The sequence below is a fragment of the Miniopterus schreibersii genome (genome assembly GCF_964146895.1).
Source record: "Miniopterus schreibersii genome assembly, chromosome: 12".
In the NCBI taxonomy this organism is placed as follows: Eukaryota; Metazoa; Chordata; class Mammalia; order Chiroptera; family Miniopteridae; genus Miniopterus; species Miniopterus schreibersii.
The window spans coordinates 39,025,162-39,050,048 of NC_138112.1; the positions used below are offsets into that span (position 1 = coordinate 39,025,162).

The 24,887-nt window shown below is 40.8% G+C and overlaps 1 protein-coding gene and 1 pseudogene across 3 annotated transcripts; one reads left to right on the plus strand and one right to left on the minus strand.

The window, feature by feature from the left end:
- Positions 1-2,674: 2,674 nt before the first annotated feature.
- On the minus strand, positions 2,675-8,635 carry MRPL17 (mitochondrial ribosomal protein L17). Of its 2 annotated transcripts, XR_013999986.1 has the most exons (4): positions 8,114-8,635; positions 7,728-7,796; positions 7,002-7,398; positions 2,675-3,863 (listed from the first exon to the last, which is right to left on the minus strand). XR_013999986.1 is itself a non-coding variant. In XM_081153348.1 (3 exons), the coding sequence occupies exons 1-3, from the start codon at positions 8,372-8,374 to the stop codon at positions 7,123-7,125; spliced, it is 606 nt and encodes a 201-aa protein (XP_081009474.1). In that variant the 5' UTR covers positions 8,375-8,635; the 3' UTR covers positions 6,952-7,122. The 2 variants fall into 2 exon arrangements, 1 of the variants encoding a protein (XP_081009474.1); XM_081153348.1 differs by lacking the exon at positions 2,675-3,863 and having other exon boundaries at positions 6,952-7,398.
- An 8,971-nt stretch (positions 8,636-17,606) lies between these two features.
- On the plus strand, positions 17,607-18,406 carry LOC308565349 (proteasome subunit alpha type-1 pseudogene; annotated as a pseudogene). Its single transcript has one exon. The product of its transcript is annotated as a proteasome subunit alpha type-1 pseudogene (transcript).
- Positions 18,407-24,887: the final 6,481 nt, after the last annotated feature.

Genomic DNA, 24,887 nt, shown 5'->3' on the forward strand with positions numbered 1-24,887 from the left:
TAAATTGACAGTTTATGTACAACATTAAATTAGTTTCAGCTGTACAACCCCCATGATTAGATATTTATATAACTTATAAAGTGATCACCCTAATAAATCTAGTATACACTTGATACCATATATAGTTATTACCATATTATTGAATATATTTCCTATGCTGTACTTTACATTTCTATGACTATTCTGTAACTACCAATTTGTAGTCCTAAATCCCTTTACCTTTTTTACCCATCCCTCCAACGCCTCTTCCCTCTGGCAACCATCAAAATGTTCTCTGTGTTTGTCGGTCTGTGTCTGTTCTGCTCGTTCATTATTTTGTTTTTGAGATTTCAATATAAGTGAAATCAATTGGAATTTGTCTTTTTCTGTCTGACTTATTCCATTTAGCATAATACCCTCTAGGTTTATCCATCTTGTTGCAGATGGCAAGATTTCATTCTTTTTTATGGCTGAGTCATATTCCATTGTATATATGCACCTCTTCTTTATCCATTCATCTACTGATGGACACTTAGGTTGATTCCATATCTTGGCTATCATAAATAATGCTGCAATAAAAATATGGATGTATATGCCTTTAATTTAGCATTTTGGATTTCTTCAGATAAAAATTCAGAAATGGAGTTGCTGGGCCCTTCTATGTCTCTTGTTACAGCCTGATTTGAAGTCTATTTTGTCTGATATAAGTATTGCTACTCCAGCTTTTTGTTTGTTTGTTTTCATTTTCATGGATGTATTTTTCCATCTCTTTACGTCTGTGTGTATCTTTTGATCTGAAGTGGGTCTCTTGTAAACAGCGTATTTAATGGTCTAGTTTTGTTATGTCTCTTGATTGGATCATTTAATCAATTTGCATTTAAAGTAGTTGTTGACAGATATGTATTTATTGCCATTTTATTATTTGTATTTTTTATCTTTGTTTTAAATTATTATTCTTAAAGAAGACCCTTTAATGTTTCTTGTAACACTGGTTTGGTGGTGACGAACTCCTTTAGCTTTTTTTGGTCTGGGAAGTGCTTTATATGTCCTTTGATTTTATGATAGCTTTGCTGGGTAGAGTAATCTTGGTTGTAGCTCCTTGCTTTTCATCACTGAATATTTCTTGCCAATCCCTACTGGTCTGCAAAGTTTCTGTTGAGAAGTCATTGGACAGCCTTATGGGAGCTCTCTTGTAGGTAACTAGCTGCTTTTCTCCCATTCTATCAATTATCTTTTTAATTTTCTTGATGTGCTTTGAATCATGAAAGTTTTTCATTTTGATATAGTCTAACTATCTAATTTTTCTTTTGTTGCTTGTGCTTTTGGCATCATATCTAAGAAATCATTGTCTAATTCAAGGTCAAGATTTACTGCTATGTTTTCTTATAAGAGTTTCATAGTTTTAGCTCTTAGATTTAGATCTATAATACATTTGAGTTAATTTTTGTATGTGGTGTGAGGTAGGGGTCCAAACCTATTCTTTTACATGTGGATATCTAGTCCTAGCATCATTTGTCAAAAAGACTGGTCTTTCCCTATTTAATTTTTTTGCATATTGTCAAAAATACAATTAACCATAAATGTTAGTTTATTTCTGAACTGTCAATTATATTCTATTGTCCTATATGTCTATCCTTATTTATGCCAATACCATACAGTCTTGATTACTTTGTAGAAGATTTAAAATTGGGAAGTATGAGTTTTCAAACTTTGTCCTCCTTTTTTCAGGGTTATTTAGGCAGTTCTGGGTTCCTGTAATTTCCATATGCATTATACTTTTGGTTGGGTAATTTCTGGGAAAAAAAAAAAAAGGCAGCCATTTTTTGATAAATAATGTTGAATTTGTAAAGCACTTGCGGGAGGACTTCCATCTTAATAATATTAAGTCTTCCAATCCTCGAACATGTGATATACTTACGTCTATTTTGGCATTAAAATATTTCCCTCAATAATGTTGAGTAGTTTTCAGTGTATAAATCTTGTATTGTTTTTGTTAAATTTATTCCTATGCATTTTGTTCTTTTTGATATTGGAAATGGAATTTTATTAATTTCATTTTTGGATTGTTTCTTGCTAGGGTGTATAAATGCAATTGATTTTTGTATAAAATTAATTTTTGGATATTTATCTTATATCCTGTAACCTTGCTGAATTCCTTTGTTAGTTTTAATAGTTTTTTGGGTGGATTCCTTTGGATTTTCTATATACAAGATCATGTCATCTACAAATAGAGACAGTTTTACATTTTCCTTTCCAATATAACTGCCTTGTCTTTCTTTTTCTTGTTTAACTGCCCTGGTAGAACCTCAAATACAATGTTGAATGGAAGTAGCAAGAATGGACTTCCTGGTTCTGTTCCTGATTTTAGAGAGAAAGCATACAGTCTTTTAATACAAAGTATGATTCTAGCCATGGGTTTTATCATACATGCCTTTTATTATGTTGAGAAATTCCCATTATTCCTAGGTTATTGAGTGTTTTAATGAGGAAATTTGTTAGATTTGGCCAAATTACTTCTCTGTGTCTGAGATAATTGTGCTGTTGTTTTTTATTCTGCAGAGCTTTAATGCTGTGCTCCCCATGCTGGGCTACGCCGTGGTGTGAGTGCCAAGGTATCTGTGAGCCACAACGTGAATGAGGCTCATCTTCCTAGAGCATCAGTTTTGCCAGAAGTTTTTTTTTGGTGTGTGTGTGTGTGTGTGTGTGCAATGTACAATATCTAAGTTTTAAGAACTGAAAACACTACTTTTATATTGTGGAACACAATGCAAAATGCCAGAACAGTTTAAACTCCTTTCCTCAAAATATAGGCACACAGACCATTGTTATTATTAGAGAATCCCAAGTATAACTACCACGTTCATACCTGAGAGTTAGAGACATGAATTACGATATGTCCCTGTATTTGAAGGCATGGAGGGGGAAGCCTTCAGGGTGCAGATGCTATCCAGTGGTGAGCAATGGGAAGTCAGCACTGCAGGAAGTTCTCTTTCAGATGAAGTAAGAGGAAACCGGGGAGGAGAGGAGTTAGTGAGCTTTGAATACCAAGCTAGGCTGAGAACTTTGTTCAGTGCATTGTCAGCCAATGGATTTTTTGAGAAGCCTATTCTGTCCCACACTCTCTACTGGGTGGCACGGGAGTGATAGATACATCGCTTAAGCTCAAGGAGCTCACTGTCTAGTGAAGGGTGCCTAACAATGTAATTGTGCCTGTGCCGCAGTGCAGGATGTACAGTGTGAAACTGGACCACTGGTGAAGTGCGTAACTTTGCTCGGGGAATTCAGTGAATACTTCATGAAAGACGCATCATTTCAGCTTTTGGCTGTCTTGGAAAATGTACAGGTATTTTCTGCCTGTAGGCTGGTGAGAAAGATTTCATAAAACAGGAACATGAAACGTGTGGGAAATGAATTAGATACACGCTTACATTCTTGACGGTCATTACGAGCACTTCAGCCCCTGGAGAGGAAGCAGCCCATTTCTTTAGCCTTGGAATACACAGCAGTGTAGCTTAGCACTGTCCCTGCACACAGCACCGTTTATTGTTTTGTAAGGCTCAGCCTGAGAGCTGAATATGTCACAAACAACATGCAGCTTACTCTTCATCATTGAATAAACTTATACTGAGCTATTATGATTCCGGTCTTTTAGTAGGAATAGAGTTATCCAGAAGAATGAGTCCTAGTTTCTGGCTTCAGCTCAGTTGAGGGAAGGATATCAGTCAAGCAGATAGGCATTGGTGATACAGTATGAGGAAAGCTTTGATAGGTGTATGATCTGAGGACCCTAGCTGCTCACAGGAAGGGACCTTGCCACATTTGGAGGGTGAAGTGGAAGCTGGAGAAGGCCTCAAAAAAGCGACTTCTGAGCAGAGGGTGAACAGCTAGGAGGTAAATTAAAACAGACCAAGCATTATAGTAGAGGTAACATCATACACAACAGTATGTGTTCAGAACATAACAAGTAGTTTCCTATGAAGGGTGGAAGCAGATAATGGTAGGAGATGAGGCTGAGAAGTAGCTGAGACCTAGCCATGGAAGCCTTGGTGTCAGGATACAAGCCTGCATTTTATCCAAAAAGGCAATGATGAGTCACTATAATTAGTGCTGGTTGAGAACAGTGTTTTTCAGAAAAGGCTGTAATCCATTAGTGAGCTGTAAAGTCAATTTACTGAATTGGGACCAGTGTTTTTAAAAAGTTGACTAGGAAAGAAAAGAAATATTAGTGTGCACATTTGTGAAGGTAAATATTTTGTGATGATTTTGTTTCAATTATAGATGTATGTTAATATTGTGTCCTGAGGTAAAATGCTTTTTGATTTGTGGATCACATTAAAAAAATTTTTAAGAGACACTAAAGGTTCAACAAAAATTAGTTTAGGCCTGTCCATCACTGAACGTACCATGATTGCTTTACAGTGATCTGAGATGGATGTTTGGGAACCAACCCACTGTAGGGAACGGTAATACAATGTGGTAAGTTTAGTGGATTATGGAAACACTGTAGTGCACCTAGGTTCATAAAGTAATGAATTTAGGTGTGTGGATGGTGAGAGGAGCCACCCAGGAGATGCCAAGTTTGTGTACAGCTAGGTAGGTAAAAAGGAAGGCTTTCTGGGTGGTAGAGACTGCATCAACAAAAGGTGGTAAGGGGAGCTATTCATAGAGAAAGTCAAAATAAGGACTTCCATGCTTCTGGCACATAAAAATAGAGGGAATGGGGATGCAGCTCGAATAGTGAGTGTACGCCTATTCACTGAGGGGACTCATCGTAAGGGAGCTGGACTCTTCCTATAGGAAAGGAGGAGCTACTGAATATTAAGCAAAGACTTAAGATATCAGATTTCTATCACTGGCTGCAGTGTGGAGGGAGGCTATTGCAGTAATCCAGGAGAGATGTCTCAGATGTCAGACTGGGGAGAGAGCTGAGTGCAGATTTCAGAAACATTATGGAAATAAACTCCATGTGACTAGTGAATTTGACTGTAGATGAGTGCAAGGAAACAGTCCTGGCTTTTGTAGTTGTCTGTCTGGATACTGGGTTTATACTGTGTCATTGATCTGCTGAGGCTAGAGTTCATTAATTTTTGAAGGGAGTGGGCATAACCCAACCTTGCAGTAAAAAACTGGAGCCCAAGAACCTCTGAGTATAGAGAGATTCCAAAATGCATCCGGGTACCTCTCTTGAGGGTCTGAAATTTCTTTAAGAGGTGGCTGGATGGAACTGAGGGCAAATTCCAACAAGTGGGGTAAAAAGTTATCATTTACAGGCCAGATTAGTAAAGTTGATAGTGTTATGTCCCTTGTGTCGTCCCTGAGCCTTTTGTAAATGTTTTAGGATTCATGCACTCTTATTTAGGCCAAAATATTAAAGGGAATGAAATGTCCTTTGACACCACTGTGGCATTGGTTGTGGGCCATTAGATTGTAAACTCCTTGAAGGGACAGGTTGTTTCTTCTCAACTCTGTATCTCCAGTATCTAGCCCAGGGCCTGACACATGGCAAACACTTGATAAAGACTGTATCCCTAGTGCCTAAATGGATGATGGGTACTAGCAGATGCTTAATAAGCTCTTAGGGAACTGCTGAAAGCTCCAAAGGGGGGTATATTTCTGGGACTAAGAGGAAAAGCTTACAGCCAGCCACAATCTACCTATTACCAATAATACTTAAAGATGTGGTTTTAATATTAAGAAAAGTGCTTTCTCTAGAGGTCAGGAATGGCTCCAAGTTATCTAGCTGAGGTGAATGTTCAAGCCAAAAAGACAGGAAGGGGATGAATTTTTGGGCAGAAGCATTCATAGTTGCAGGTTTATTTAATAAATGCTTTGAGTGTCTCGTATGTCACTTGAAATATGTCAGAAAGAGTTTTCTGGTAATAAGGTTTGGACAAATTGGAGCAGAGGGAGATGGAGAACCCTATTGGGAGTAGATGTGTCAGACTAGAGAAGCTGCAGTGAAATAGTACAATAGCTGTCACTGAAGCTATGTCTACCTGCTAGATCAGTGACATCTTCACCTTCACCCTTATTATCTCAGACAATGGGTGGGTTTAGTGGGCCCAATACATTCTGTAGGTCCAGCCTAAGATAATGTTTTCTTTATACCCTCTTGGGGATATGAGAACATCAGGTCCTGCTACCAAGCACTTAGGCTGGGATGATGGCACCAAGTCTTCCCATGACTACCACCCTAGTCAAACCTCTGTGGGATGGGCAGCCTGACTTGGCCAAGTATGGCTTCATAGTAATTTGTGGATATAAAGGAGCTTCCTACTTCTCATATGCCCTGGCCATTGTGAAGCCAGATTTCCTCTTTGAGTTCCCAGAGAGGCCCAAATTTGACAATAAAAAATTTTCAGGAAATTCCCAGCAGTTTGAACTTCCGGATCCTCCTCCCACTTCAACCCTGTCCTTAACTCTCCCTTCCCACCTCCCTTCCACCCCAAGGGAAGGGAGCGTATCCTGGAGTCCAATATCCTCTGCTCAATTCTTGTACTCCTTTGGCCAGGATAGTAATACATCTGAGTCCTCAGATCCTCTCCTTTGAGGCCCATTCAGGGCTTGAGGGGAGCACATGAGGGTAATATGTGATCCTGCCTAGAAACAGAGGAATGGTTGTAGTGTTCCTTGAAGGTTCTCAGAGTACCAGGCTCTTATGGAAATTTCACTTCTAGATGTTCACTCTCTGACCCTTGTCAGGAAGTAATTTTTCCCTAAGAAGTCCCAGAGGCTCAGTTTCTATGCTAGATGTCATAACTCAATCACCTTTGGGGGGCAGTTCAGAATTACAGGGTACATGCCTCATATAAACCAACATTAAGAAAAACAAAACTGCGCTAACCCAATAAAACCTGGATTTAAGAGCCAGATATATATGCTGTGGATTTACTATCCCATGCAGACAGAGCATTTGGATAGTTCTTGGTCTCAGAAATCCCAAAGGAGAGAAAAAACACACACCTGTTTACATATATTCATACAAGGAATTTTACCTATTATGCAAAAAGAGGGTTATCTACCTCCCCAGACAGTTCTGGGCTCCATTAAGGCTGTCCATTTCACAACTCTAGCTCCAGTTCTTCTTAAAGATGAAGAGATCCAAAGGCCTATGATCATGGGCTACACACCCTTTGGCTCCAGTTAAATCTTTGGAATTTGAGGTGTGTGGGAACTGCAGATGCTTGCTTCCTGGTCCTGCCGCAGCCCCACAAGTAGCTGGTTGAGGAGTGTAAGGTTGCTGTCTCTGCGAGGCACGGGCAGGGGTGGCAGGCAGTTCCCTTTATACTCAATCACTGCCATCTTAGCCCGATCCTGCTTATTCCGATTTGGTATCTGCAGCATTCTCGTGTAGCCCCCATTCTGACCTTGGTACCGAGGGGCCAGTACTTGAAACAGCTTTGGGATCAAGTCTTTCTCCTAGAGGGGAAGAGTTATCCAGAAGAGAGCAGTCAGGCACCACTGCAGAGACATTTAGCTTTCAGCACTCTCCAAACACCACCCCCAGACTCCAAACCCCTCCCTCTCCCCTCAATGTGGCAGAGTCACAGTTACACAGAGTCAGTTACATGCAGATATGCAGATTTAGATTTACATCGAATTCAAGGCACAGGTTTCTGATTTGCTTCGCAGCATGTGCCCACAAGTGAGTGCCTTAGCTTAATTCGGTCCAGTCCCCTTTCTCTAACAACTCCGTCCTGCTCAGAAAACAAAAGGCGAGATTTGGGTGGCAGGCAGGATGCACTTACTGTGAGCCAAAAGTCTGCCACGCGCATGGCTCGTTGGTTGGTGTCTCCCAGCTTCCCATAGTCGATGAGCTGTGAGGACAGGGCATCACTGATCCAATCCGAGCAAGAAACGAGGTGCCAATCTTATTCCTCTAATGCTGAACTGCAGCCCACTCACTCCACTAGCTAAGCTTCTCAATAATTGGGACCACCCCTAAGCCCGCAGCCCTTAACCGGTCTTCCGTTCGAGGGGCCTGAGGAGTTGGCTCAGCTCAGCATCCCGTAGGCTTCAGATTTCGGGGGCAGGGCTTACCAGGGCGGTCCCACTCCCTCCCCAAATCCAGCCACACCCACCCCTTCAGGCCAGACCCGCGCGGTGGACCAGAGCGGGACGACCCGCCCCTGACCTTCTCGGCGTAGCCCCTCATCTCGTCCACACGCGCCCACGGCGCCTCGATGCGTTCGTGTCGCACTAGTCCCGTGAGCAAGTTCCGCAAGAGGTGGATGCGGGACTCGGGACCAAGTCCCAGGCGGCGGAATACTCGGCCATGGGAGATGGCGGTAGCTACCGAGAGCCGCATGTTCCCGATTAGTCCCCAAGCCCTCGGAGCCGGAACTGGAAACTCCGGGAGGAAACAGCGCCGAGAGGCGGGTTTAAGAAGACGCATGCGCTGTGGTTAAGTGCGTGGTGGACGTGTTTGCGCATGCGTTGTAGCTAAGTCAGGGCCTGCCTCGCTGGCAACCTGGGGAGGGCGAGAAGGGGTGTTGACCTCTTCGAGAGGCGGCGAGCTGGGCGTGCTTCAAGCGCCGCGAACGCTCCAGTCGGTCGGGGAACCGGGCGCCCCCTAGTGAGGGATGAGCCGGCCGTCGGGGTCCTCCTGCGCTGCCTCAGCGTCTTCCGGCCTGTGGAGCGATGACAGCTCCGCCGCGGAGCCTGCTGGGAAAGGCAGTATCTGAGGCGCCCGGCGGGGTCGCGCTCGGGTGCTGGCGGCGCGGCCCCGCCCTGGACCGTGGCGAGCGGGCGCGTCTGATAGGCCCGGGGCGTCATTTTTGACAAAAATTATTTTAAGCAGTAATGGTGAAATGAAAGGAATAGCAATGATGTTCAGTTAAGAAACACAGATAGTGAAAACTTTCTTTTGTTGAGGTAAGTACATTCTAGTTAAAAAAAAAAAAATACAGCACTAAAAGGAAAAGTAATGGATTCATACATTTATATTACATCAGTGTATTTTTTTTTTTTTTTAAAGGGAGAAAACATACGTCGCATTTATGTGTTAAAGTGACATACAATAACATTATGGTTTCTGTTTTGGGGCCTTAATGTCTGCAAGTTTGAAATGAGTATTTAAAAATTGCTCCTTGTTATGGGTTGAATTGTGGTCCCCCACACATCCTGCAAAGGATGTGTTAAGTCCTAACATCCCCCACCCTCCTCCAGCTCCCCTCCGGTACCTCAGAATGTGGCCTCATTTGGAAGTAGGGTCATTGCACATGCAATTAGTTAAGATAAGGTGGGTCTTCCTGGAGTAGGGTGGGTGTCTAGTCCACATGACTGGTGTCCTTATAAAAAGAACGGAGATGGAGAAAGGACACACTAAGTGAAGACAACCTTGTGAAGACAGACACACTGGAAGGAACGCAGGTGAACCAGAAGGCAGAGATCTGAGTTAGGCAGTTGCAAGCCAAGGATCCTCAAAGATTCCTGGCAAACACTGGAACCTAAGAGAAAGGCATGGAACAAATTTTTTACTAGATCCTTCAAAGGATGTAGGACTCAGCCAGCACATTGGAGCTATGAGACAATACATGTCATTTGTTTTATGCTGCCCAGTTGTGGCACTTTGTTACAGAAGCACTAGGAAAGTTATGCACCTGTCTTCACATATTCATGTTTATTAGTATACTTAGAACTTGTCACTCTGTCTTCACTCATAGGTGACTAGAGAACACTTCTTGTTAATTTTGAAAGTTCCTTTTGTTTGAAGCACAGATAACAAATAATTAGGAAACATGGATATTTTGGTAGAAATTTATGCAAATCGCACTTCAGAATAAATTCCAGAAACTACAATACCATGTCTTATTTCTTTGGTATCAAATCTTGCAGCTTTCAATGATATCCACAATTAAAAATTCACCATAACTATCTATTGGTAGGCATTTCTGAAGACCTTTTGTGAAAGTTGGAGTCAGTGAACATTGCCACTGACATTATTTGAGCCATTGCTTCAGAAGGAATGTTGTCTTGGTGAAAATGTATAGGACTACAGATTGTCCTTTTTTTCCTTTATTTTTGGCCATCTAAGACCATCATCTCTTGTCCCCTCCGGAAGTCTTCAAAATCTGAATCTTTTTTGTATGTCAATTTCTTTACATTTTGCATAGTTAGTGGATTTCTCCAGGATTTTTTTTGTGTTCAAGGAACAAGTTTAAACCTTGTTGTTTTACTATATGTTTTTCAAAGCTAATTTTGGCTGATTGCCAATATTATTGTGTCTGATTGACCTCATTTAAAACTTCACCTTACTAAGAAAAGAAAAGTCAGGAAGGAAAAGTCTCATACAACTAAGATTGTTTAAGTTTGCTACTGTAATGGCAGGGCTGTGTTCTCTCACAAGGGTTGGAGTCAGAAAATGTACCAGAAGTGAGTTCGAAAGATTGTGAATTCTTAAGAATTTACTGTGAAGGTACTGTATGTGGCTGAATTTAACTGTGTAACTGATAATTCTGGAAATTAACTTCCATGTAGAGTGAAATTATTTTAGTGGATTAGTTTTAAAAAGTGATAATTTGAAGCCTACATATGTAGGTTACTCAACACAAAACACAGCAATTTTTTTAGAACTTAGACCAACAGAAGATTTTTGTGTGAGAGTTATTGTATCACTAACACTCTTAGCATTGTTGTGCAAGGCTGTCGATAAGAATCAGATTGACTTTTAGTTAGTTTTATTACTCTTTTTAAATTCCTTACAGATGATTCACCTACTTAGGTTTGCATCAGGGCGGACTGCTCTTAGCTCCCTACCCTTGATATCCTATTGCTCTGAGTGTCCAGCGGAGCCCCCAAGGAAGATACTCAGATGGATTTGATGACTCTGGGTGAGTCAAGACTTGGAGTAAATCTGACTAGAGTCTAGATTGAGCTTCTGAGGAGGTGCTGGTAGTGACTATAGTTGTGGCAGAGGTGAGGAAAGTGGTCCCAAGCAGTGTTCTGGGAGGCATATGAAGAAGAAAGATCCCACCTGTAGAATAATGTACCTAAAATTTCATAGATTCTGCTGGGAGAAATGAGTTGGACACCTGTCCACACTACTATAGAGAACCCCTGTGTGATGTGTGATATCATAAACAATGTCTATTTGTTCTTACATTCTGGTTCCTGGCACAGAACTCCTAAAACCCTTGGAATTTCCTCAGTAATAGGGATAAAGGAGCATTTTTTGTTATTCATGAAAAGTCCATTTCAACCATACCTGAGATTATGCTAATGAGGTAACTCTTGGGGGATTAGCGCTGGTCACCAGAGGAACTAGCCATGTGATTAGAGTGGTTAGAGGGTTGGAGTTGTCAGCACTCTCCTACCCCCACTTTTTGGGAGAGGTTAGAGATTAACATAATCACCAATGACCAGTAATTTAATCAATCATGCTTCCATAAAAAGCCTAAGCAGCAGGTTTTGGAAAGTTTCTGGGTTGATGAACACATTGAGGTACTGGGAGGTTCAGCATGCTCAGAGAGTGCATGGAAACTTTGCAGCCCTTCCTATATACCTTGCCCTATGCAGCTCTTCCATTTAGCTTTTCTTGAATTGTATCCTTTATATAAACCAGTAATAGTAAGTAAATCACTTTCCTGCTGTTTTAGCAAATTATTATACTTGAAGAGAGGATCATGAGAATCTCAAATATGTAGCTGGTTGATTAGAAGTACAGGTGACACCTTGGGACTTGCAATTAGCTTCTTTGGATTGAGCCCCTGACCTATAGGGTAGGGCTAACTCCAGGTAGTTAGTGTTAGAATTGAATTGCAGGACATCCAGTTGGTGTAACAGAGAACTGGAGAATTGCTTGGTGTGGAAAACACATATGTTTGGTGCCAGAGTGTTGTAAGTAGAGAAACAAACTTTTTCCTTTACCCTGAATGACTGCATCTTGTTCTGCTGAAGCCGCCATGAAGCAGTGACCTGGGAGCCAGTACAGGGAGCTCAACAAATGTTCAGTCAGGGAAGCAATTGTCAGTTGGACCTGAGGTCAACTTTTGGTTCTGTCCTGAGAATCATGACCGTCTAGAAGTATAGGGACTGTCTCTTTCTTGATATTTACTTTTACTCTCAGGTCAACATCTTGAAACTTCTATGGAGCCAATGTTCTGGGAAGGACTAGCCAGAGACAGAGCCTGTCTCTGGTATCAGATGGAATTGTGATCATATTAGGCTTGGTTAAAATGAGTTTTCCACAGTTAGAATCATCACTAGGATAGTGAAGATAACAATAAATCAAACATATCCCAAATGGAAACAAAAAACCTTGTAAGCAGTTAAATTTAGGAAAATAAGTTCCTGATCTATATGCAACTAAAGTTGAGGTGGTCCAGGGCTGTAGAAGGACATGGAGTTTGGATAGAAATCAGCATAACCCTATATGGTGATGTTTCCCTCTAGAAATGATGACTAGCTATTTCCAACTTGGCTTAAGTTCTTTATATGGTGTTCTTTCCCCTCCTTGCTTCATTTCCTAGTATTATTAGTGAGATGAGCTGCCTGCTGCTGAGATTACAAGGTCTTTCAAGGTCAGAGAAGGACTCTGACTCATATATCCCATTTCCTCTCCCTCTCCTTCACCTCCAACCTAGTGCTGTGCTTTTTTTTCTAAATATTTCACTACAAATTAGTAACAAAGATAAATCTGATTTATTTTTGTGTGTGTGACCCTTGATGATTTCACCTTTACTTACAACAATTGTTTATTCTCCCCCTTGGGAGGAAAAGGCAAAGAAGTAGACTTCCCTTCCCTTAGAGCCTGCAGAAGGAATGCAGCCCTGAGAATAATTTGTGTTTAGCCCTATAAGACCCAATTTTGGACTTAGGCATAGCGTTTCCACTCATTTGCTTGCTAATGGTATTAAAATATGGTGACAGAAATATTAAAATTATTATTTATCAGTATAAGACTAAATTAACACCTCCAGAAATGTAAGACGATTAATCTGTTGTTTTAAATCACCAAGTCTATGGTAATTTGTTACAGCAGCAATAGGACTCTAACAGTGGGTTTCACAATGTATTTGTCAGAGTGCATTGCACATAATAGGTGCTCTGTGAATGTGTATTGAATGAATGGTCAAGCTTCCAAAATATCTGATTCTTAATTATGATGACAAGATTTTAGAAGCAAATAAGGATGTTTCTGTGAGAATTCCAGCCCAGTATGATGTGCTGTGACCAGGCAGTTTTCTTCCAGTTTGTCTCCCTCTAATCTTCAAACTTGCTAACACCCCAGGCTAAAAGGTCTGGAGGTAAGTGGAAAGAGCAGTCTTTTTAGTCATCAGACTACAACAAGATTGGGGATGTTGATGTGGCAGAAGATGGCGTGGTTAGGGCTTTTCCTTAGTCCATGAGAGGCATTATTTGTCAAGAGGGAGATTAAAATTCTTTATAAAGGAAATGTATAAAGAAATAAGGCAGAGGTAATACAGTGGTACCTTGGTTTTCCAACTTCTCCATTGATGAACATTTCGGTTTACAAACACTGTCAACCTGGAAGTAAATGCTTCGGTTTTCAAACATGCCTAGGAAATCGAACGTGGCATGCAGCTTCCACTGAGTGCAAGATCCTGAGGCCTAGCTACCGGCTGTTGAGTCCTGAGCACCCGTGCAACATGGAGGTGATATTTGGGCTTATTTGGTTATTGTGTGCAATCAATCTGTGCTCATCTCATCTTAGGAGCACTCTTGCAACCAATTTGTTTTTGTGACTGTGTGCAATCAATCTGTGTTCATGTCATCTCAGGAGTCCTCTGCCAATCACCCCTTGCTGTGAGAAATGGATAAAAGCTGCAAAACCAAGGGAATCACTAACAGAACAATAGAGGTGAAGAAGGAAATTATTTCCAAACATGAAAGTGGTGTCTGTGTATGTGATCTGGCAGTGCAGTTTGGTATGGCCAAATCTACAATTTGTACCATCCTAAAAAATAAAGAAGCCATTAAAGGAGCCAGTGTTGCAAGGGGTGTTAAAATACAAGACAAAGAACACAGGCAATTGAAGAAATGGAAAAATTGCTTTTTGTATGGATAAATGAAAAACAGTTGGCGTTGACAGCGTTTCTGAGAACATGATTTGTGAAAAAGCTTTACATTTGCATGCTGACCTCATCAAAAACATCCGTAGAACAAGTGCTGAGAGTGATATTTTCAAGGCAAGTAGAAGGTGGTTTGAAAAGTTTAAGAGGAGCCCGGCCGGGCATGGCTCAGCGGTTGAGTACCGACCTAGGATCCAGGCGATCGGGGTTCAATTCCTGGTCAGGGCACATGCCCAGTTGTGGGCTTGATCAATGACTCTCTCATCATTGATGTTTCTGTCTCTCTCTCCCCCTTTCCTTTCCTCTCTCTGAAATCAATAAAGATATATTTAAAAAAAAAAAAAAGAAGCTTTACACCAAAGCACTGTTCCAAAGGTGCTTTGAGGTGACCTCTGACACAGAGCTAACTCTCAGAGAGTTCTGGAAGAATCATTTCAATATCCTACATTGCTTACATCTCATAGACAAAGCACAGAGGGATATGTCTCACAGAACAATGAAGTCAGCATGGAAGAAATTGTGGCCAGAAGCTGCCCCTGAACATGTACTTGAGGATGTTGGAGAGGAGGCTCCTATTATTGAGGATATTGTGTCTCTGGGAAAGCCCACGGGCTTGGAAGTCAGTAGTGATGATGTAGAGGAGTTAGTGGAGGACCACAAGACTGAACTCACCACAGAAGACCTTCAAACATTCTGATGCAGGTGGCAACTGAGGAATTGTCTTAGGAGGAGGAGGGAAGAGAAAGTGTTTCTATTGCACTGATCAAAGAAATGTGTGCAAAATGGGTTGAAGTGCAAATTTTTGTTGAAAAATATCACCCTGATAAAGCTGCTATAAGTCATGCCACTAACACTGTCAATGATAATGCTATGTCTCACTTTAGACAAATTTTAAAACATCGAAAAATTGAAAAATTTTTAGTGAGGAAAAGATCCAGTGAGTCTGAACCAGGTGTCAGTGGTGTAAAAAAATCAAGGGAAGAAATGGCAGGAGTGGAATCACCTACAGTGATTATGGAAGAGGGCTACAGAATATCTGAAGAACAGTCACTTATTGTGATTATTGAAGGGGCCCCCCATCCAAACCATGACTATTATTGCAGGTAAGAAAAAATTACATTTTCATTTTTATCATCTACAGTACTGTTTTTACATTGTGTTTGCTTATTATTACTTTTACAGTATAGTATATTGTGTTTATTGCTTTCATTGTGTATCATTTTATGGATCTGTGGTATCATTAGGTAGTAAAATTAATGTTAAATTGCTGTTTTAGGGGTTGATTTTAAAGGTCTAGGACAGATTAATCCATTTTACATTACTTTCTATGGGAAACCACACCTTGGTTTTCGAACATTTCAGAACTCGAATATTCTTCCAGAACGGATTACATTTGAAAACCGAGGAACCACTGTATTAGTTATTGATATTCAAAATGGATTTGGCCATGTTTCACTTTGAGGACTCAGTCACAGAAATGTAGCACATCATGGTCAGGTAGAGGGAGGCTCTGAGGTTTTAACTGAAAAGATGCCCTGAGTGTTTGTGTGCTGTGGGTGCTCAATTAAAACCCATTGGGTCCTGGCCAGTGTGCTTCAGTGGTTAGAATGTCAGCCAGCACACCAAAGAGTCATGGGTTTGATTCCTGGTCAAGGGTGTGTACCTGGGTTGCAGATTTGATCTGGTTAGGGTGCATGCAGGAGGCAGCCAATTGATGTGTCTTTCACATCAAAGTTTCTCTTTCTTTCTCTCTCCCTCTTTCGCCTTCTACCTCTCTCCCTTCCACTCTCTCTTTTAAAAATCAATGGAAAAAATATCGTCAAGTGAGGATTTACAACAACAACAAGAAACCCATTGGGCTGCCACAGGCAGAGTGAGCTGACTCAACCATCAAGTAGTGTGGACTGCTGGGCCAGCTTTTGGGATGGAGGATGTGGCAATAAACTCAGGGGTTGTGCAGGCAGTGGAATGCTTGGTATAGTATCAGCAACTCAGGAACATTGTCCCTGCCAAAAGTCTAGACCCCAAGTTAACTAGTCAGTTCAGCAGTGGTATCCTGCAGAATGTTTAGCAATTATGTGTATGAAATAGGAGTGCTGAGGAGACCAGCAGGTGGCAGACGCCACAACAGGAAAAGCCTTTCTCAAGGAGAGGCTCTCTGAGTAATTAAGCATTATTTTTTCCAGTAGAGACCAAACACTTCCTAAAAGCATACTTAACTTGTCAGATTGAATTAAGTTTAAGACTGAGGCTTTAATTTTTTCCTCCTGCTAACTAGTGAATGGCATTTGAGAGGAGTATTACATTCCAGACTAAAATAAGGTGAGTAAAATATTTCTCTGCATCATCTGAACTTTATTGTGCCCTTCTGCAAGGTCATTCAGATTTCTTCTTGTTTCCTTGTCTGTCTTTGAGTTTGGAAAGTTTTGAGGGAATTTAAACTTGTATCCATAGCCCACTTGTTCCCATGTGATTCTCCCTTCTTTCCTTTCAGGAGAATGCTCTCATGACAGGAAGTTTACCATAAATACCCCCTTTCAGCATTCCTTACTCAAGATTCAGTACATATGAGCCCTATGATAAATACAAGCTATATAAAGAAGGAAAGGCTGGCCTTGGCCTACACAGGGAGCAGGAGAAATAGGGAAATGGGCATTTAAATGAATGGTTCTTATAAATAACCCTTTGAAGAAAAAGGAGCAGAGACTAATTTTTATACTGACTCTTCCTAGGCCTGTGCCTGTGAATCCACCCCTGACCCCCAATCAGTTATAATCTCTTCATCTTTGGCTAATAGGCTCCCTTGCATTTCATGCCACTTACCGTATTTTATTTTGTTCTCTGTTCATTTTTTTCCTGCCAGCCTGTGTATATCTTGGGAAGAAGATCTATGTCTAATTCACTTTGTAAAGCTCTGGATCCTGGCAAAATTCTAGATACACAGGAATGTTGAGTGTGAAACAGTGTCAGTCTTAGCCTGTGGAAAGATATATGTTCAAGGATGTTAACTGCAACACAATTTATAATAGTGAAAATTTAGGAACCTGGTTGCCAATCAGTAGAGATCTGTTTAAGTACAAACAAAGGGATATTATGCAGGTATTAAAATTATTAAAATAGACCAATATTGTTGGTCTCAAAAGCTGTCCTTAGGAAATTTTTGAATGGAAAGGTGATTATAGGATAGTATGTATACTATACATTATTATATATGCACAATTATACATATTTAACTATGGTTCCATATGCCTGGAAGTATTGTCATGAAACTGTTCACAGAAGTTCATCTGGGGGTGGGATTTTGTGTGTTCTTAATTTCCTTTTGTATGTTTTTCCACAATTAAACATTTTTTTTCAATGAATAAATGTTATTAAAAGTGATGGGCACACCATGCACTGTGCAGATGATGTTTTATTGAGTTGTACACTTGAAACTTGTACCCCAATAAATTCAATAAAAAAAGAAAACAACAACAAAGATTTTTTTAAAATTCCATCAAAATCTGATTGTGCAGACTTCCCTGTAGATGGCCAAGCAGTAGTTTTGGCAGGGCTCTTGATTGGCAGGTTTGCAGGGGATGACAGCCAGGACCATGTCTGAACCATGTTTTGCAACCAGTATGACAATGATGTCAGTGTTTGGAGCTTTCAGGGCAGGATTCATCAAATTGAATAAGCAATGGAATTTGTCAACCAAGGTTTAGTCACAGTTCTGCAATAAAAAACCCATGCAGTGTTGGTTGCATTGCAGAGAGCACAGTCAGAACTTTTAGCTCATCAGAAAAAAATTCTCCATATTAACAACCATATTGGTATCTCAATTGTGGGACTTAACTGCTGGCGCTATACTGTTATGTAATTTTATGTGCCAGGAGTGTTTAGATTCCAGATTTGTATTTGATAGATCTCTTCCCATGTCTCATCTTGTTTCTCTAATTGGAAGCAAGACCCAGATACCAAAGCAAAGGTATGACCAAAGACCATATAGTGTTGGGCTGCTTATTGCTGGTTCTGATGATATGGGCCCTCATATTTTCCAAAGCTGCCTATATGCTAACTATTTTGACTGCAGAGCTATGTTCATTGGAGCTTGTTCTTAATCAGCTCATATTTACTTGGAGAGACATATGTCTGAGTTTATGGAGTGCAATTTGAATGAACTGGTTAAGTATGGTCTGTGTGCTTTAAGAGAGACAGTTCCTGCAGAGCAGGACCTAGCTACAAGGAATGTTTCCGTTATAATTGTTGGTAAAGACTTGGAGTTTATGATTTACGATGATGATGATGTGTCTCCATTCCTGGAAGGCCTTGAAGAAAGGTCACAGAGAAAGGCACAGCTTGCTGAGCCTGCTGATGAACCTGCAGAAAAGGCTGCTAAACCAATGGAGCATTAAGTGATAATCCCCCAGTCTATACGTGTATTATCAAATGTGTAAGAATGCAGGAACATGTACTGAGGACAGTAATCTATACTTTGAACCAAAAGATGCCGTGGTAGAATGGTATGCTTTAGGAATCAGTCCAAATGTGAGTTTTTTCCAAGCAACTTTACTGAAACTATCTAATGGCATGCATTTTTCTTTGCGAGCATCTGTATAATCATTTTCTAGAAAATACAGTTATCTGTACTAATGTTTTTATATGAAGAACATTGTGTCTGTCGTTTTAAAGACAATTGTGAAATAAAATTGTTTCATCTGCTGGAAGAAAAATCTGATGGCCTTTCCCCATTATGCACAGGACAGTCTCCCACAAAAAAGAATTATCTGACCTCAAGTGTCAACGGTGAAGTTTAAAAGAATATATCAGAGTTAACCTCATAAAGTTCTTTACCACCATCTGGTGGTTAGACAAGGGCTTGCAACTTCCCTGTAGCTTCACAGGGAATTCAGATGATTGAAGTAGGGCCTCAGAAATAAGATGGGAAGCCATAGGATGGATAGCTATAGTTTGAACAAGAGTCGGGGAAGAGCAAGGAAAGGTCGTGGTTGAGAGTGTCTGTGATGATATTACTAAGACCAATATTTGGTTGTGAGGCTACCATTCTGTTAAACCCTACATTAGATTTCTAATTTTCAATTTCACTGTGACTCTAGAGACCCAGAATAACTAGATGTTGAGGCAAGAAGGGCATCCATTTGCAAGGCCTAGACTTTCTTATTTGACCCCATCCTTCTTACCCCCACACTGAAGGCCATGGAGAAGCAAATTTATTTTTGCTCTCTCATCAGTTTTACCTCTCTCTTTTTTTTACCCTCTAGATTTCTGTTTTCTAATAATCACTTACGAATGAGTTGCCCATCTGGCAGCTGTGTCTCATGCTCCTCTTCACTGCCCTCAACTGGGCTGTGGGCCACTGTGTACTTTCCTGCCTGCCTGTCACTTCTAGAAGGCCTACATTATCTCACCTCTTGGAAAAATGCTTCACTTTTCTGACAAGTGTAGGGAATCTTATGCAGCCCTGATTTCCTTTTTGTGCTGTTTATTTATTTATTTTTTAAATGTTTTTATTGATTTTATAGAGAGAGGAAGGGAGAGGGAGAGAGAGAAAGAGAAACATCGATCTGTTATCTCCTGCACCCACCCTGACCAGGGATTGAACCGATACCTGAGTATGGGCCCTGACCAGAAATCAAACTGGCGACCTTTAGGTACATGGGACAATGCTCAACCAACTGAGCCACATGGGCCACGGCACACTGTTTCTTTATTCTGTACAACCCTAATGTTCAAATCCGTTTAGTTGTAGTATTTACCAAGGCCATGTTCTGTTAACCATCTTTACAACTCCCTGTGGGTAAAGGACTCTTGGTTACCCCCTCTGTTTCCCTTGTTAGGGTAATTGCAGCCTCCTGGTTTGTAGTGGTTAAGTACTTACACATGATATCTATTACTTTGAGCTCTGTTTTCCCCATAGGTGTTAATAAGTGAGAAACACCATGGAACTTCTTAGTGAGGTTGGTGCCCCTCTTATTGGCACATTCCTAATGCCTTGGTGAATGTTGTGTTTTTTAGTCTTTCTCATGAAATGTAACCGTCTTTTGGTTCTTTCGGTCTTACATCATTTAACCATTCGAGCATGCCCATCACAGTGTAACCTTATATTTTTTCTTTTATTATCTTCCAAAAATTCAGGTATTTCTATTGTGTGCAGTGTGGGCTTTTGATCTCTCTAAGCTTCTAAGAGCCTCCCTACTTTTAGTGAGTTTCCTTATGACAGTGAGCTTGTCCAATTCCCTGAGGTCTTAGGCTATGCATTAAATATCATATCCTCAGAATGTGTCCCCTAGTCAATGAATTCTTGCATATCCAGTCTTATATACTAACTCCCTTGATTGAGCACCTTCAAAATCCAATCCTAGGGTACTCCCTTGGCACCTGCTGATACATACTGTATCTCTCTCATATTGATGTTTCTCTCTCTCTCTCTCTCTCTCTCTCTCTCTCTCTCTTTCCCTTCACTCTCTCTGAAAAGCAATGGAAAAAATATCCTCTGGTGAGAATTAAAAAAGAAAGAAGGAAAGAAAGAAGGCTGAGGTAATATTTGTCTTTGATATCCAAAATGGATTTGGCCATGTTTCAAGTTGAGGACTCCGTCACAGAAATGTAGCACATCATGGTCAGGTAGAAGAAGGGCCTTTGCAAAGATGCCCTGAGATTTCATTTGCTGTGGGTCCTCAGTTGAAACCCCTTGTGTTGCCAAAGGCCTACCATAGCAGAGTGTGTGGACTCAGCCTTCAAGTAGTGTGGACTGCTGGGCCAACTTTCAGGGTGGAGGGTGTGGCAGTGAACTCAGGGGTTGTGCCTGCAGCTTAATCCTTGGAACAGCATCACCAACTCAGGAACATTGTCCCTGCCAAAAGTCTAGACCCCAAGTTCAGTAGTGAATTCAGCAGTGGTGTTCTGGAGAATTTTCAGCAATTAGGTACACAAAGGAGAGTGCTTGCAGACGCCAGTAGGTGGCAGTCACCACAGCAAACTTTTCTACCAAGCTTGGGGAGAGATTCAGGGTAAAGATTGAGACTTTATTATTTTTCTCTTTCTAACTAGTGGATGGGATTTGGGAGAGATATTATATTCTAGACAAAAGTAAGGAGAGTAAAATATTTCTCTACATCATCTGAATTGTAGTGTAAGCCTTAGGATTCATCTTAAATTGCCCTTTTGCAAGGTCATTCAGATTTCTTTTTGGATAGCTTTTAAGAAGGGGCAAGAAAGGATCAGAGAAGTACTGTGCATATCAATTTACCTTTCTTTCTTCCTCTCCTCACTTTTCCAGTCTTGTTTCTGATCTTTGAGTTTGGGAAGTTTAGGGGGAACTTAAACTGGTATCTATAGCCCATTTGCTCCTATGTGATTTTCCTTCTCTCTCTTCAGGAGAATGCTCTCCAGGCAGGAAGGTTTACGATAAATACCTTCACTTAGCAAACTTTTACTGAAGATTCAGTACATACAAGGGCCTGTTATAAATGTGGTATATATAAAACAGAAAAACCTGACCTTGGTTTACACATAGGGAGCAAGGAAAATAGGTAAATGGTCATTTAAACAAATGGTTGTTTTAAAGAACCACTTGAGAAAAAAGGAGTTGAGACTAACTTTTATACTGACTCTTTCTAGGCTCATGTCTGTGAAACTATGCTGGACCCTCTATTCATTATATTCTCTTTATCTTTTGCTAACATTTCTGCCTTGCATTTCCTTGCCACTTCTTATATTTTATTTTGTCTTGTTTTCATTTTCCCTACCAGTGTGTGTACATCTTTGGAACAAGATCAGTGTCTAATTCACTTTGTAAGCTCTGGGTCCTGGCAAAATTCTAGATACACAGAAATGTTGAGTGTGAAACAGCGTCAGTCTCAGCCTGTGGAAAGATGGATGTTCAAAGGTGTTAACTGCAATGCTATGTATAATAGTGAAAATTTAGGATCCTGGTTGCCAACCAGTAGAGATCTGGTTAATTACATACAAAGTAATGTTATGCAGGTATTACATTAATGATTGATATAGAACAATATTGTTGATATCAAAAGATGTCCATAGGAGATTTTGAGTGGAAAAGATTATGGGAAATTATGTATACTATATATTACTATATATGCAGAATTGCCTGTACTTAACTGTGTCCATGTGCCTGGAAGGATAGTGATTAAAATGTTTGACAGAAGTTAAACTGATGGGTAGGATTTTCTGTGTTTTTTATTTCATTTTGTATGTTGGTCACATTTTAAAAAATATTTAAATGAATAAATATTACTTTTAAAACAGAAACACTAGAGATTTCTAAAAATTCCATCAAAATCCGATTCTCTTTCTCCTATTCAGAGTCCTTCAGGGTCTCATTGCATATGGCAGTTCCCAACTGGGACAACCCAAATGTCCTAGGGACACTTGGCAAAGTCTAGATAAATATTTGGTTGTTATGACTGCCAGGGGTGCTGCTAGCATCCAGTGGGTAAAGGCCAGGGATGCTGTTAAACATCTTTTTTTATACAGAACAGTTCCCCACAAGATAGAATTATCTATCCTCAAATGTCAGCACTGCAGAAGTTGAGAAATCTGTCAGATTTATCCTTATAAAGTTCTTTACCACCATCTGGTGGTAAGAGAAGGACCTGCAACTTCCCTGTAGCTTCACAGGGAATTCAGATGATTGAAGAAGGGCCTCAGAAATAAGATGGGAAGCCATAGGACGGATAGCTATAGTTCGAACAGGAGTTTGAACAGGAGAAGAGCAAGGAAAAGTCATGGTTGAGAGGGTCTGTGATATTACTAAGGCTGATATTTACTTGTGAGGCTACTATTCTGTATTTGTAAACCCTACATTAAGATTCCCAGTTTCCAGTTTCACTGTGACTCCAGAGACTCAGAATAACTAGGTGGTGAGGCAAGAAAGGATTTGGGTAAACTTTGTGGATATAAGTTGTCAGAAGTAGAGGGGATCTGCAGTTGCCCTCATAGGCACCACCCTAGGACATAGGATGATAAAGCTGCTCGTTTAGGAATAATTCCAGCCCAGAGCATGTGGGACCAAGGAAGGGCTCCCTGTTTTGGCTCATGTTACCTACCGCCTCCATCTCAATGTCTCCTAAGGAACCTATTTACAAGACCTGGCCTTTATTTGACTCTACCCTTCTTACCCTTACCCTGAAGGCCATGTAGAAAACAAACATCTATTCTTGTGCTGCTCATCAGTTTTACCTCTTTTATTCACACTCCACTTTCTGTTTCCTAATTATTGTTTACTAATGAGTAGTCCATCTGGCAGCTATGCCTCATGCTCCCCTTCACTGCCCTCCCCTGGACTTTGGGCCACTGCTCACTCTCCTGCCTGCTGGTCACCTTTGGAAAGCCTGCATTCTCTCACTTTTTGAAAGGATGCTGTTCTTTTCCAATCAGTGTAGGAACCTATGGAGCCCTTATTTCCATTTTGCATTATTTCTTTATTTTCTACAATCCTATTATTCAAATCTGTTTAGATGTAGCAATCTATACCAAGTCCATGATCTCTTAACCATCTTTGAATTCCCTGTGGGTAATGGACTCTTGGCTGCCCCTCTATTTCCCTTACTAGGGTAATTGCAGCCTCCTGGTTTCTAGTGGTTAAGTGCTTGCACATAATTTCTATTCCTTTCCAGCTCCATCGTCCCAGCTCTGGACTGATACTCCTGCGATCACCCCTGGCCTTCAGAGGAGAGCCACCACTGACCTTCTTAGTGAAGTTGGTGCCTCAGTATCACATTCCTAATGGCTTGGTGAATGGTGTGTCCTTTGGACTTTCCCATGAAATGTAACCCTCTTGTGGGCCTTCTGGCCTCATGTAGCATAACCATTCCAGTGTGCCCATCTCCCTGTCACCTTTAATTTTTTTCCCTGCATTGTCTTCCAAAAAACTGAGCAGGCATTTCTAGTCTGCCCAGTGTGGACTTTTGATTTCTCTGCATCTCTAAGGGCCTCCCTTCTTTTCGTGAGTTTCCTAAAACAGTGAATTTGTCCAATCCAGAGATGATTGCTTAATCATTGAACCTCAAATCCTGAGAAAATGTCCCCAAGGTGATGAATTGTTGCATATCCAGTCTTAAGTTCTAGCTCCCTTGACCAAGCACCCTCAAAATCATGTATTAGTGATACTCCCTTGCCACCTGCCAACACATACTAACTAGTTCTTGTGGCTCATTTTGGGTATAATCTCTTTTCATTTTTATCAGGTCCAGAGGTCAGCAACTCAGTTCTTCTGGGATTTTACCTTAATGATAGGCCTGCAGCCAGGAGAGCTTTAAAGTGGCTTCCAAGGGAGCCCCTTGTTGTCTTGAGAGGAAAGGCTTGTGCAATGTCATCCCCGCCTGGAGAAGTGCCAGCTCTCACTGTGGAGGCATGGGCTTGCTCTGTTAGCTCTGAGGTTTCAGGGGGGGCTGCAGACTTAAAATCCTTGGGGTATTCACTGAGATATCCATTCCTTGATCCAGGTGGAAGCTAATGGAAGCAGATGTGAAAGCATACTGAATTACTACAGAGCTTGTGAGAATGAAGGGGGAAGCTCAGGGAAGTGGTCAGGCAGGTTAATCATAAAAGGTCCATGATATTTTCTAACCGAGGAGATTAATGTTATGTTCTAAATGGCATTCTTTCAATCTGTTTTGTACTAATTCTACAAATCTGTTCCTTTTTAGAAGAGTTCTACTTGTGGAATGGCAGTGTGAGGAGCTTCATGGATCCATTCCTCACTCTAACAACAGAATTGGTGAAAATTATTTAAAAAGCCAACCAATTAAATTTTCTGGAAATTGTCCTAAGGCCTTACAACCAAGGAAGGAACATTTTTTCAGGAAAATCTATTAAACTTGGTAACAACACTTAAAGAGTCTATTGATTGGG

Bases quoted from the DNA above. Each gene is read 5' to 3' on its own strand.
- MRPL17 (XM_081153348.1), bottom strand. From the start codon at position 8,374: ATGCGTCTTCTTAAACCCGCCTCTCGGCGCTGTTTCCTCCCGGAGTTT. The intron at 7,797-8,113 runs GTCAGGGGCGGG...CTGTCCTCACAG, and splicing joins TGAGGGGCTACGCCGAGAAG to CTCATCGACTATGGGAAGCT. The intron at 7,399-7,727 runs GTAAGTGCATCC...CTTCCCCTCTAG, and splicing joins TGGCAGACTTTTGGCTCACA to GAGAAAGACTTGATCCCAAA.